Below are 12,715 nucleotides of genomic sequence, written 5' to 3' on the forward strand. Positions count from 1 at the left end.
AGTTTTTTGAGACAATCAAATAAAAATTGCACTGTCCTGGTAGTAAATGGTAGTAAGAAATTAGTGCTAGCTGGGATGGATGGGGTAATGAAAATGGTAATGTGACTGCGTTAAAAAGCCTTAAAGTACATACGGACTGATTGAATCCATGTCTGGGATTTGCTTTAAAATAAGCCAGCAGCAATAAACTGGTACTGGGTTAGATAAAACAAAAATGGTAGACTATTGATCACGGTTGCTGTTGGGTGATGGGAACATGGGAGTTTACTATTAATATATTACTGTATCTACTTTTTTGTAAGATTGAAATGTTTTAACATTAAAAAGTTTAAAAATTGCAGTAGAGCTTACTCTACAGCTCCAGAGAAACATACAATGGGACACATACCTCTTTTGCCATTGAAATAGCATAAGGTACTAGAAAACCTAAAACCTGAAGAAGGGTAAGGTTCTGAGGAAAAACGTTTGTCAGAGGTATCAGTCCTAAGAGTTCAGAAATAACCACAACAGTTTTAGATCAGAGCTCTGTGGGGGATGATTCCAAACTGAAACAAAATGTGGGACTCAGGGAAAATTTTCCCTAGCAGGCGATAGTTATAACCTGAAAAATTCCATAGCAAGAGGAATAGCAGTCATTATGGTGGTCAGCAGGGTCGGCTCCAACAGCGAGTGACCTGTGTAGTCCCCCAGGGCACCATGCTTAGAGGGGCCCATGCTTCGTTTATTTTTCTGCTGCCTGTGTCTTGAAATTATAAGTGATTTTTGAACTAGGGGCCCTCAGTGTCATTTGCACCTGGTCCACAAATTATGGAGCCTGTCCTGAGAGCCTGGCGGTGAGAGCTAAAACTGCCTTCTTAAAATAGGGGTGAAGGCTGCACCTCTGTTGGAGTTCCAGAAAAACAAGGCTCCAAGGTGAAATGGAAAATTAAAAAGTTGCAAAATGCTGGATGGGTCAGAAGGAAGTGTCAAGAAAGACTAGAAGACAGAGGCTGTCCGCACTGGAAAGTCTAAATTTCTCAAGAAGACAAGCCAGCTAGGAGGCAGTGTACATTTCTTCCAGAGCGACAAATATGGTACCCCATCTGAACACCTGACAGGGGATTTCTCCCAACTCAGTCTAAGTTCACAGATTGTGGACCCTGGACAACTAACACAGAGTGACTGGCATCTGAGCGAGGGTACACCCAGGGATTCTTTTCCTTCTGATGTTTTCTGGCAACAATAATGGAGACCTAGATTGCACAACATACTTGAGTCCATATTCATCATTTGGCTGAAATAACTCTTGTAGGGGGTTGGGGCTATACTTGTATGTCCAGAAGTTTTTGAGTTTGAGTCTACTGCAATGATCATTTTACGGGTCCCACTGCCTTCGAGAATCTGGGGAAAAAAGCAGGATCCTTGAAAGATTGAGAGTGGGTTTAATTCAATTCCATAAATGCTGGAAAAGTGTAGACAGCAGCTGCTGAAGATGACAATAGTCAGTGTGCCCTTAAAACTGAATGAGAGCCTTCTGGCTGAAGATGAGAAGCGTAAGAAACTGGAGAACTATGAAATCTAGATTGTTTTCTTTCTGCTTTAATTTACAAAGGCAAGAATTTTCATTTGGGGACTTTAAATTCTTCCTGGAAATTTAGTAATAAGGGAGGGTTTATTTATTTATTTATTCTGTAATTTATGGATTTTTCTCTTCTTCTGGCTGGCGTTACATTATTTGGAATATCATTTGGGCTCATTGCAAAACCTCTGATGATCCATATTGCACAACACAGTTAAGAATTACGTGCGATGGTAACTAAAACAGAGTCCGTCATCGTTCTAGAGGTCAACGTAGCCTTGGAGTTAATTTAATTAATGTGCTGCTCTGTCCCATATCAGAACCTTCTGGGAGGTCCAGTGGGGCACAGGAGGGTACAGAAAGGAGCACCATTGGCATTGCAGGTGGCTTCATGAATGTAGGCTTGTGCTGACAACCTGGTCTCCTGCTCCGAGGGGGCAGATATACCCTTGGCTGATCATGGGTTTCACTGTTAAGTCTGATGGGTTAAGAGAAAAAAAAAGGCCAGGAAATAAAGGGAAGCTGGTCTCTCCTGCCCTCCCACATTCTTGCCAAAAGATAAAATAGAAACTTGACTCTTTCAGTATTGAAAGATAGCTTACACCTTTCCTGCCAGTTTCCCTCCCTCAAAGAAGGTTGCAAATGTCTTTTAGGTTTTGACTCAGATGTCTTCTCATAATGCTTTCTCGACACATCCCCCTCACACCATGTCATAAGTATTGATTTGTTTGGTTTTGGGCTGTCTCTTCTCCTGGAATGTAAGCATCAGAAGGGCAAAGCTTGCTTTGTTCATTAACACAAGCTGATTGATAGACAGATCATTGGTCGGTTCATTGATCAATTGATCCAGAACCCTGCATGATACATGGTAGGCACTCAATAGATATTTGTTGAATGAGTGAATTAGTGACTCCTCTGATTGGTGAGATTGGGGAAAAGTGCTTGTATATGTGATGAGTATCTCAGTCCTCTCTGGGCCATCTTTCTGCCAGCTACCCAGCAAACAAGAAGGGTATGGGTTAATATGCAGTAGGTAAGTTCTCCAGGTCAGGACTTCTCCATCCTATGACTCCAGGTGAAAGGTGGAGTTGTGGGGAGGAATCAGTAGATCACTTGACTCCAATTCTTGGATGAAGGAAGAGAAAGCTTTATTTTTCAATTCAGCTTTATCGGCAATGAAGCTAATATTCTTATACCCATCAGTATTTGTTACCAGTTCCAAGCATAAAAGGTGAAGGGATGGAGAAGGAAATTTCACCACATTTATCAAACATTCAAAACAATAAAGCCAGTTGCCATTAAAAATAAATGCCAGACTGCTCCATGGATAACAGTATACCTGTAATAATAAACTTAAACATAGTTCAGTAATAAACTCCCATTGTTTTAGCGGCAGCCACAAACTGAAAATTCGTTCTGAGTCATCCATTTTAAAAGTAATGTGATAGGTTTCATATCAAATAAATGTCCCTTGAATATCCCTATTTTACCTATATTTGCATGAAAGACAATATAGAAGTGTTTTTGTTGCATAAACGAGCTGTTTGATAGAAGGGGCATGACATTACTGAGTAATTTGGAAAATGTTTACAATTGTTTCGATGTGGATTTTTAAAGAAAAAAACTATCCAACTCTGCTTTCTACAAATAGTTTTATCCATCATTCTCCAATTCACTGTGAGCTGTTTCTGACTTGCTTTCCTATGGCCAAGCACGTTATTCTTCATCTGCAACATGTAAAGTAGACACGGGCAATCTGTTTATCCCTGGGTTTTCTCTCATGGTATCTAGTTCTGAGTTTGGGGCTCTACTTTCTCTGGGGTAAGTTTACAATACTAACTGCAGGTTGAGAATCCTGTATTCAAAATTGGGCTTAAGCAGCCAGTGATTCCAAAGTTCTGTATAATATAACCGTATTGTATTCCCATTTCCTTTCTCTCTCTGTTTCTTTCCTTTTCCTTCCTTCCCTCCCTTCTTCCCCCCACCCCGCCGCATCTTTCTCATTCCATTTTTCAAAGCACTTTCAGATATATAATAAAGTTTATTATTGGCTGCCATTTTAAGGGGTAATCTGAATTTGTAATAAGGAAGTAGGGCCATTATACACTCTGAAATTTGCCTGGTGGGGTAATGGAAAGCCTAACAGGTGGGGGACCCAAGTTAAATCCTGAAATTAATAAGCAGTTTGGCTTGAGATGAATTGCCTCTCTTTTCTTGGTAAGCGAGTAGGACCAGAAGAATACTGAAGTCCCTTATAAGTTCTATTTCTGAGCAATTATTTCAAAGGACACAATAAGTTTGCATGAATTTTTTCTTTCGTTCTCTTCCTTCTTTCTAATTTTCTAGCTTCCCTTAAAGAGGTCTTTGAGGCTACTTGATTCAAACCAGCACTGACAGGAGTAAATTGAAAACAAGCAAAACAAAAACTAAAATACAAACAAAACCCCCCAAAACCACACAGGAGCAGGTGAAATAATTTTATCTAAATTTAGTTATAAGCAGTGTGATATTTAGAAATAGGAAAACATCGCGGATACCTTATTTGAAATACTAAGATAAGGAGGTGCTATTTCAACGAATACCACCCTAGGGTTTATTCCTAGAGCCAAAGTGTATTATATGAGAACTTGTGAATTGCATCCAAAATACACAAAAGTTATATTAGAACAGTATGATTGATTTGGTTTGGTTTGGAGCACTTGCATATTACTTGTCCACTTCAAGTAATGACAGTAAAAACCTAAGCTGGCACCTTGACATTTTTACAAGTCTCCGAAGATTGTAACACCCTCACCTCCTGTCCCCCCAAGGCTTTTGGTCAGAGGATCTTTCTATTCCAATCTGTGTGAGATTTATATTCTCATGCTGATTGACGTCATTTCATTTTGTTTGCATTTTCAGAGTTTGGGGTACAAAGTTTAAACATTTCTGTCGATTCAAACTTTGCTTAATAAAAGTAAGTGCTCAATAACTATATTATGTAATAAGGCAGCCCATCTAATAACACTGTTAAATGCTGAATTAATATTCCCCGTACATCGTTTGTTATTTCCTTACAAAATCGTGGCACTCAGAGTTTACAAAGTCAGAGAAATAAACAGTTGAATCGAACCATACATTTAAAAAGAAGCAGTGCAGAAAGCAAAAAAAAATACCTTTAGTATCTTGCTCAGGTTCACTCTCTTCTATTAATAGAAACAAGACACACAAACAAACACAAACAAAAACAACGCATCATGAAAAGGGAAACCTTTGAGCACTGAAACAGCGCTGTAAAGATGAATTAGAATCTGCTTGTTTCTTAATGAGAGACAAATGCAATCCAGTGAAACTGCTGGCCTTTTAAAAGCAAACTATTAAATGACATAAAATTTCAAATCATTACTTTTAGTCAGGCAGTATTACACAGAAAATGAACTACAACATATCCCAGCAACGCAGCTCATTCATTCATCGTTTTTATAGCGATGTTGACAATTACCCTTTCTTTCAAGGCCACAGACTGTCTACTCTTCTGATAATAGTAGTAGTGATTGTGCTTCTCCTCCTCAGCGTGGCTTCTCCACTTACGAGGCCCTGCTGTGAAGTCAGTGATGTTGAATCTGGGATCTCAGCTATCATTTCTATGGTAATAGACTCGGGTTGTGGTAAACAGAGGATTAGGGGGTGTCTGCAGAACGGAGCCTACAACCAACAGAGATTCTCTCCTCTGTATCAATTCCCAGAGGCTGCTCAGAGAGCAGAGAGGAGCAAGTCATTCTCTTTCAGGAAAAAAGCAGTAAAGCAAGCTACAAAGAAAAATATCAAAATATCTAAATTGGGTATACGGAATTGAGAATTTTTAGAATTTAAAAAATCCTAGAAAAGAGACAACCACCAAATTAATTGTTCCAAAATGTTTAATACAACCATATCAGATGTAGAGCCCACATGAAGCTCTATTATTCTATCATGAAGATTTATTTTTTCATGTCAATTTAGACCTTTCTTTGTTGTTTAAAAAATATTTTAATTTTATTGGAGTATAGTTAGAATAGACCTTTCTTTGAATTAGTGATGAGCCAAGTACAATATTTGTTTTTAGTATAAAATGGCAATGCTATGGTTAACTACTTTTAATGATAAGAATACATTGGTATAATTCTTTTCAGATTATGGAGACTTTCACACACATTGTATATTATCTCACTTAATCCTCACCATATCTCTGTGATTGTACATGGTTGATATTATTCAGCCCATTTTCCAGACAAGGAATCTGAGACTCACAGATTTGCTGCAGATGCAGACCCAGAAATGCCACTCCAACTTTCAGACACCAAATCTTCTGTTCTAACCTAGCATCGCAGTGAGAAGGCCTCATTTTGGTACTTAATACCCAATACTCTTAAATTTAAGTGAACTTATAATTTCCCAGTTAGATTTTACTCTGAGCTTTCCCTCCCTCCACCAATCAAGTCCGTGGCACATTCTTATTTTATGTTTTTAATTATCAAGGTCATGTTGGCTAAAAATGAGTTTTTTTCCGTGCTAAAAACTTGTCATCTGGACACTTGAAAACTGCAGAGATTCCTTGTTTGCCACACAGATCTTAATCAGAATAAATAAATAAAGGTCCATAGTTGGACCAGATTGGACCTGAAAAATTATATTTGAATGCCTTTGGGCTGCGCATATCTTTCTAGTTCGTCAGCACAATTGTGCTTATTTCTAAGCTTAGAAAAAACCCTTTTTTTTTTTTTTCCACCAGCCAAATAACTATTTATGAGTGCCTGAGATGGGCAAGGGACTTCTCTGGGAATATTAAGTGTCTTTATTATCTGGCTGCTATATCTCCAAAATTTTGTTCCACTAAAGTTGAAGGGCCTTAAGTAAGTTTTGAGAACTTTATTTACTCATCTCTTACACTACTCTCACTAGGATTCTAGAGCAAGTACAGGTAAATCCTCAGTCTCCTTTTAATTTGACACCGTGATCTTCTACTGGGCTGTATTTTAAAGTCGACTCCGAGGGCAATGCTGATTTTCCTTTGCCATCTTTCACCTTGTTGCTACTATTGTTATTATTGTTCATTTTACTTGATCTGTTTGGAATTGGAAGCAGTTTTGAACTAATGCACCCATTTCCTCCGCTCCAGACATGTAGAACCAACTTGGAAGATGAAAGAATGTCTAAGATTTGCCATTTTCCTAGGAGGAGGTCTGGAAGTTCCACCAGAAATTATACTTTCGTATATAGACTCTCAAAGTATTTTTCTACACACAAATGCAAATATACATCTTTATAGATACATATTTACATATGCTTAGGTATTAATATACACATTCACAGTCACACACATGCGCACACAATTGAGGTTACTTTACATTAGAGGCAAATATGCAAGAATACCCGCAAACTATTTAAGGTTGAGTACGAGCATTCAGTGTATGAGATTGTTATTTCAAGGTCAAACTGTAGCCCTAGTTTTTCCGTGTATCCTGCTTGCCTAGCCTACCACGATCCCTCGTCTTCTAAACTGATTGCTTTACCTCTTATCAATTTTTACATATTCTGTTTCATGGTGTTTATTCTCACTTGATTGTTAAATTTTCGTTTAATTGCCTTATGTGTACTGCATCAGTCTTGTCTTCCAATGTGATTTGTAATCTTCTTTGGGGGGTGGGGAGTAGGGGGTGGAGGAGGGAGCAGAATAGCATACTTTGCTTTTGCCTTTTTTTTTTTCCCCTAAAGTCCAGCACAGTCTCTTGTAGAGAAAGGAAATTCTTTAAAAAAGAGTTGGATAGTGATTCATTTTCCGTCTCTGCTTTCTTGGGATTGTTCAGTAGGACATTTAGAACAGAGAATCTGAGACTTCTCATATTGGACTAATCTGAGATAAAATCAACATCCAAGTTAAAGAGGATATCCATCATTTTCTTGAATACTTTGGTTTATGAGGAACTCAGCATTATCATATCAACCCATTTTGAACAACTGTGTTTTAAAAATATATACATATATATTCTAAATCAAACTAAAATCAGTCTCCTTATAATCACCGCCCCCCCCCCCCCCCGCCAAGACCTAGTTCCTACTTCTATCCACTGGACAAAAATGAAAAAAAAAATCCATCAAATATTATCATTTTTCCAAGCTTGCTAGCCCCAGTTTACCATCCTGACTGCTCACTTTTGAACCACCTCTTATCTTTCCCTCTTTTCGTAATTTATCCTCTTATCTTGTGGTACCAGGAACTAAAACTAACATACACCTAGAGTCTCACAAATTCAAAGAATAGCAAGACTCTTTCTAAATACTCTACCTCTATGAATCTAAACTTGCGTAAGTTTTTATTTGCGTTCATATAATAAAACAGGTCATTGGTTCCACTGAAAGTCCTGAATACCCAATACTCATTTCTATATTTGCTTTTATTAAGGTCTATCTCCCCAATTTTGAATATGTGTGTGTGTGTGTGACAGTGAGTAAATATGACTTGATTCTAAGGTCAATTAACTTTTTCCTACTAGTTCACCGTATTAGTTGATGGGAGAAGAAGTTTGGAGGGGAAATGTATTGTTATACAGAAGGAGGGAAAGTCATCAAGGTTCTCTGGCGGAAATAAAAGGAATATATTTGGTTAAATAATACAGGTCATGTAGATCTTGTAGAAAGAAAGAAATGAAACCAGAAGAGAAAACGGGCAGACCTGTGAGACGGTTTCCATTCTTTTGACTGTAAGAGTGAGGAAAGCCAAGAAGATAATAGGAATTTGGCTATCTAGAGTTGAAGTCTCAATGGAGGCTGAAATAGCACATTCTTTGCTCTTTGTAGGATGGCATCATTTATAATTTTCTTCTTAGGCAATATCTTAAGGAAATCTCTGTACTCTAAGAATACCATTCTAGGGCTTTTTCTAAGGACATACTCAGAAATTGGGAAATCAAAATCGTATTACTAGAATTGTTTCCTTACAGTTATATATAATATCCTTAAAACAAACCAGGCAAGTGGCTCTGGGTTTGAGTCCTCATTCTACTGCTTATTAGCTCTTTGAACTGTGATATTGCTCAACTTCTTTGAACTTCAGCTTCTTCATGCAGAAAATGTAGGTATCGACTCCCAACTCATAGAATTATGAAGAAGATTAAGTGAAATGATTTGTACAAACAAGTTAATACAGCAACTAAGACACAGCTAGAAGGTACTGAGGGCTAATTTTGAAGCCATGTCTTCTAGCTCTTTCTTGCTTGCTTTCTTGCTTGCTATTTCTATCTCTATGGTATCTTCCTGACTGATGAAAGCTGTTCTTCCAACTGACTTCAGAGGTAGAAGGTTATTTTATTTTATCTTGTCTTTAAATTTCAGTCTGCCTTAGCGGGCTGCATCCCAGATATTGATCATGTTGAACAGCCTTTCTGTAGGTGTTAAAACCCTGTGCTTAAATCCATTCCTCAATTATCCGAGAAGAATCACTCTAGAAAGAGAAATCCATTCTTCAGGCCCTATTATCAAAACACAGATGCTAATCAATATTAGATTATTTGAATCCATTCTTAAATAGGCTACATTTGTCTCATACAGCATTGTATTTTAAGAATTATTGAGTCAGAGATGCCTGTTAGTAGACAACCATCCCAAAGAACAAAAAAGGTCATTTTAGTTTTTAATTTTATACTTAAAAAAAATGGCTCAGGGGTGGTTGAAAAGAAATCACAGTGAGGCTCTGTGGTACTTTGTTTCTGAACGGATTCTTCTTTTGTTTTCCAATCATTAAAAGAAAACCTGACAATAGTAATGATAAACCTAAGTAAATACCTGGTTTTCCTTTCCTGACTTCTTGGTGGCTAAAGCAAAGAAACCCCATCCTGGTGTGCTGCCACTGTTTACATTTCTGTCCCCTTTGAAGCAGAGCAATGCATAAAGAGGTTTATCCACTGCGGCTCCATCTCTGAAGGGATGGGCGCGCAAGTTCCTTTAGAAAAACATACATGTTACCCTCACAAACTGTGCCTCTCTCCTCCAAGTCAGGCTGGCCTGCCTCTGTGACATTTCAATTCTCTAAAGTGGCTTGGGCTGGGAACATTTCTGTGACCTTGGAGATAATAACATTTTCCTAGCTTGTAAATATGGATGGTGAATAATGACTGTGAGTAAGACATGTTTACCAAGGAAATCAGACAAAAGCCACACAGAGTTAACTTGTTTTGATTTCAGTCCTCGACGTAGCTAGAGCAACTATTAGGAATATTTTTGTTAAAATGGTTCTGAAGGTACATTACAAGTTTAACTGTAAGTCAAAAGTTGAATTTCGGTTCTGATTCACTTTTTTCATTCTAAAAAAAATTATCTTCTGGTTTTAATGGGAGGAGATGCTAAACAGCTTGATGAGGAGGACAGAAGTCGTTATTAGTTTACCCTTTCAAAAGGTTTTTATTTGGGACTAATTTTAGATTTACAGAAGAGCTGTAAAGGAAGCATACGAAAGTTCCCAGGTACTCTTCACTCAGTTTCCTCCAATGTTAACACTGTATATAACTACAGTATATTTATCAAAATCTTCGTTTACTTTTAAATGACATTTTGACCTAATCGCATGAAAAGGAAGATACCTGACTCTGACAGTAGTCAAAGAAACTGAAGTTTAATAAGAACCAGCATTTTCAAATTATTTATTTATTTTTTAGCTGACCAGAAGTTTTATCTGGGAAAAGAAACAGGAGTCACAACCTTAATCTTAAGTGACACGGTAATATCCCAGTTGTCTAAAGTGGCTTGGCTTGGGAACATTTCTGTAGCCTTTGAGATGGGATTCTGGATGTTCCAATAGGACCATATATAGGCCTCCAAACTGTAGGGTCCCATGCTGATGAGATGGTAGATATACACCCATTTTAAAATGGTGTCCAAGAAAGATAGCATAGACTATAAACTCAAATAGCTTGTGAGTCAAATTGCAGCTCCTTCTGGTCTTCATAGCGCCTCCAATAGACACTATCCCAAACTCTTTAGTCCATCTTTGACTCCCTGGTTAGGGGTCAGTGTGCCTGTGCTAGCATGATAAGTCTGCCTTTTCCCCTCCCTCACTGAGATGTGATCTGTACCATGAGCTGCCATTCATCCTTCAAAGCCCTGTGAGACCTCACCTCTCTGAAGCTTTCCCTGACCTTTCACTGTCTCCCCTGTCCTGTGTATGTATCCTGCCCAAACTCTATCATTGCAAATATATTGAACTTTAATTACTGTAATTACTTGCTTGCATGTTCACCTTCCTCACTAAATTTGAAAACTTTTCAAGAAATGAACCATGTCTTATTTATCTCTGTAACCTTGGATTTACCTCACTACATGGAATATAGTAGGCACTCAACAAATGAATAAATTTGAAGTTATCCTAATACTAATGGTGAATAAGCTAAGTTTCTTCTTAAATTTTTAAGCTTCATCTGGAATGAAGACATTCCAGGTAGAAATCTTTAAATCAATGTTTCTCAAAGTGTAGTTCATAGACTACCTATGTAAGGATCATTTGGGAGATTGTTAAAAGGCCTTGACAGAGACGCATCAGATCTGAATCCCTGGGGAATGCAACCTAGAGCTATGCCTTTAAAGAAGATCTGATGTGCACTGATGCTTGGAAACCACTACCTTGGAGGAAGAGTTCCATTAGTCCATCAGCTTTGTTATTTCCATCTCTTTTCATAGAGAATTTTGAAGTGAGTCTAATCAATGGTGTGACAGTAAATTAAATGAAATAACAACACATTAGTTTCAAGAAAAGGAGACCTCTTGTTGGTTTAGTGTAACGGATACTATGACGAAGCTTCAAACTGAATTCTGAGATACGTGCAAGCTAGAGCAAAAAAGAAAATAAAGTACATAGCTCTCGCTACAGGAAGGAGTGCAAAATGGTCTCAAGAGAGACCATTGTTTTCTTCCCACGCACTAAATTTTTTTTTTTTTTTTTTTTTTGCGGTACGCGGGCCTCTCACTGCCGTGGCCTCTCCCGTTGCGGAGCACAGGCTCCGGACGCGCGGGCTCAGCGGCCATGGCTCACGGGCCCAGCCGCTCCGCGGCATGTGGGATCTTCCCGGACCGGGACACGAACCCGTGTCCCCTGCATCAGCAGGCAGACTCTCAACCACTGCGCCACCAGGGAAGCCTGGCACTAAATTTTTAAAGCAATTTCTCACTTAAGATGTTTTGCAGAGCAGTGAGTGATGGAATGATCAATATTTTCAACAAGATTTTTGGCAAACAGCTATTTCTGTAGTGAATAAAATATGATGTAAGCTTGGGGTATGCACTAAGGTTGCCTCGACTTTCCTGATTTTATACTTTTTTGTGGGGGACAGTTTGATTCTAAACAGCCCATTTCTAGTTTGCTGGTAAAGTCACATCTTCATACAGCTCCTTAGATAGGCATCCTTATATCACTTGTCACAATGGGGCCAAACCAAAGTTATAATCTCTAACAAGTACCAAGAATGCAGGGACAAAGCATTGCTGGTTGAGGGTAGATTTATGTTCTTTGGAAGCAAGAGAAGCAGTTGGTAATGTTGACATTCTATTTATGAAATTTGAGAAGCCTAACCAGCAATATTCTCTGGATATAAGTCATCCAGCTTCGTAACAATGTAAAAAACAGACAACAATACCAACAACAGCCAGTATTAATCTAAGAGCTACCATGTAGACACTGTATATATGCTATCTCAGCCCCTTTTAAGAACTTTATGTTCCAAGTCATATTGCCCCCATTTCACAAAGGGGAAATAGACTTGCAGAGGTTAAGTGAATTATCCAATCTCACGTAACTAGTAAGTGGCAGAGTACTGATCTATGTAACATAAACATAGAAAAAGAAAAGACACAAGAATGGGGTAATGAAAGATGTCCTGGTCTAGGGGTTAAGACATCCAAGCTCTTGGATAACTTAGGCAAAGTAATCATTTTTCTGGTCTCAAGTTTCCTTATCTGAAGACTAAGGGATTGAGCTATAACTTCTAGGGCTCATTTCAGATTTTAAAGTCGATGGTTACTCTTCTGATAGAACCAAAGTTAATAAAACATCAACTCTATTCTAAATAAAAATTTAGTTTTTGCATTGAACTTTATTGCTTCTATCTCAAGGATAAAGATGACACGTGGAGTAAAGAGCTGTAAACGTCTTTC

The 12,715-nt window shown here is 38.2% G+C and overlaps 1 protein-coding gene across 3 annotated transcripts in view; it reads right to left on the reverse strand.

Annotated features, from left to right (window-relative positions):
* Positions 1-12,715, reverse strand: part of MUSK (muscle associated receptor tyrosine kinase) — a 95,032-nt gene that overhangs the window by 41,888 nt on the left and 40,429 nt on the right. The window contains exon 7 of one of the 3 annotated variants that reach the window (XM_067743687.1): positions 4,714-4,743. The exons of the other annotated variants lie outside the window; for them this stretch is intronic. Within the exon in view, the coding sequence (XP_067599788.1) occupies positions 4,714-4,743 (30 nt within the window). The remainder of the gene's footprint in view (positions 1-4,713; positions 4,744-12,715) is intronic. 3 annotated transcript variants of the gene reach the window in all.

Source organism: Pseudorca crassidens, chromosome 7 (assembly GCF_039906515.1).
Source record: "Pseudorca crassidens isolate mPseCra1 chromosome 7, mPseCra1.hap1, whole genome shotgun sequence".
NCBI classification, from domain to species: Eukaryota; Metazoa; Chordata; class Mammalia; order Artiodactyla; family Delphinidae; genus Pseudorca; species Pseudorca crassidens.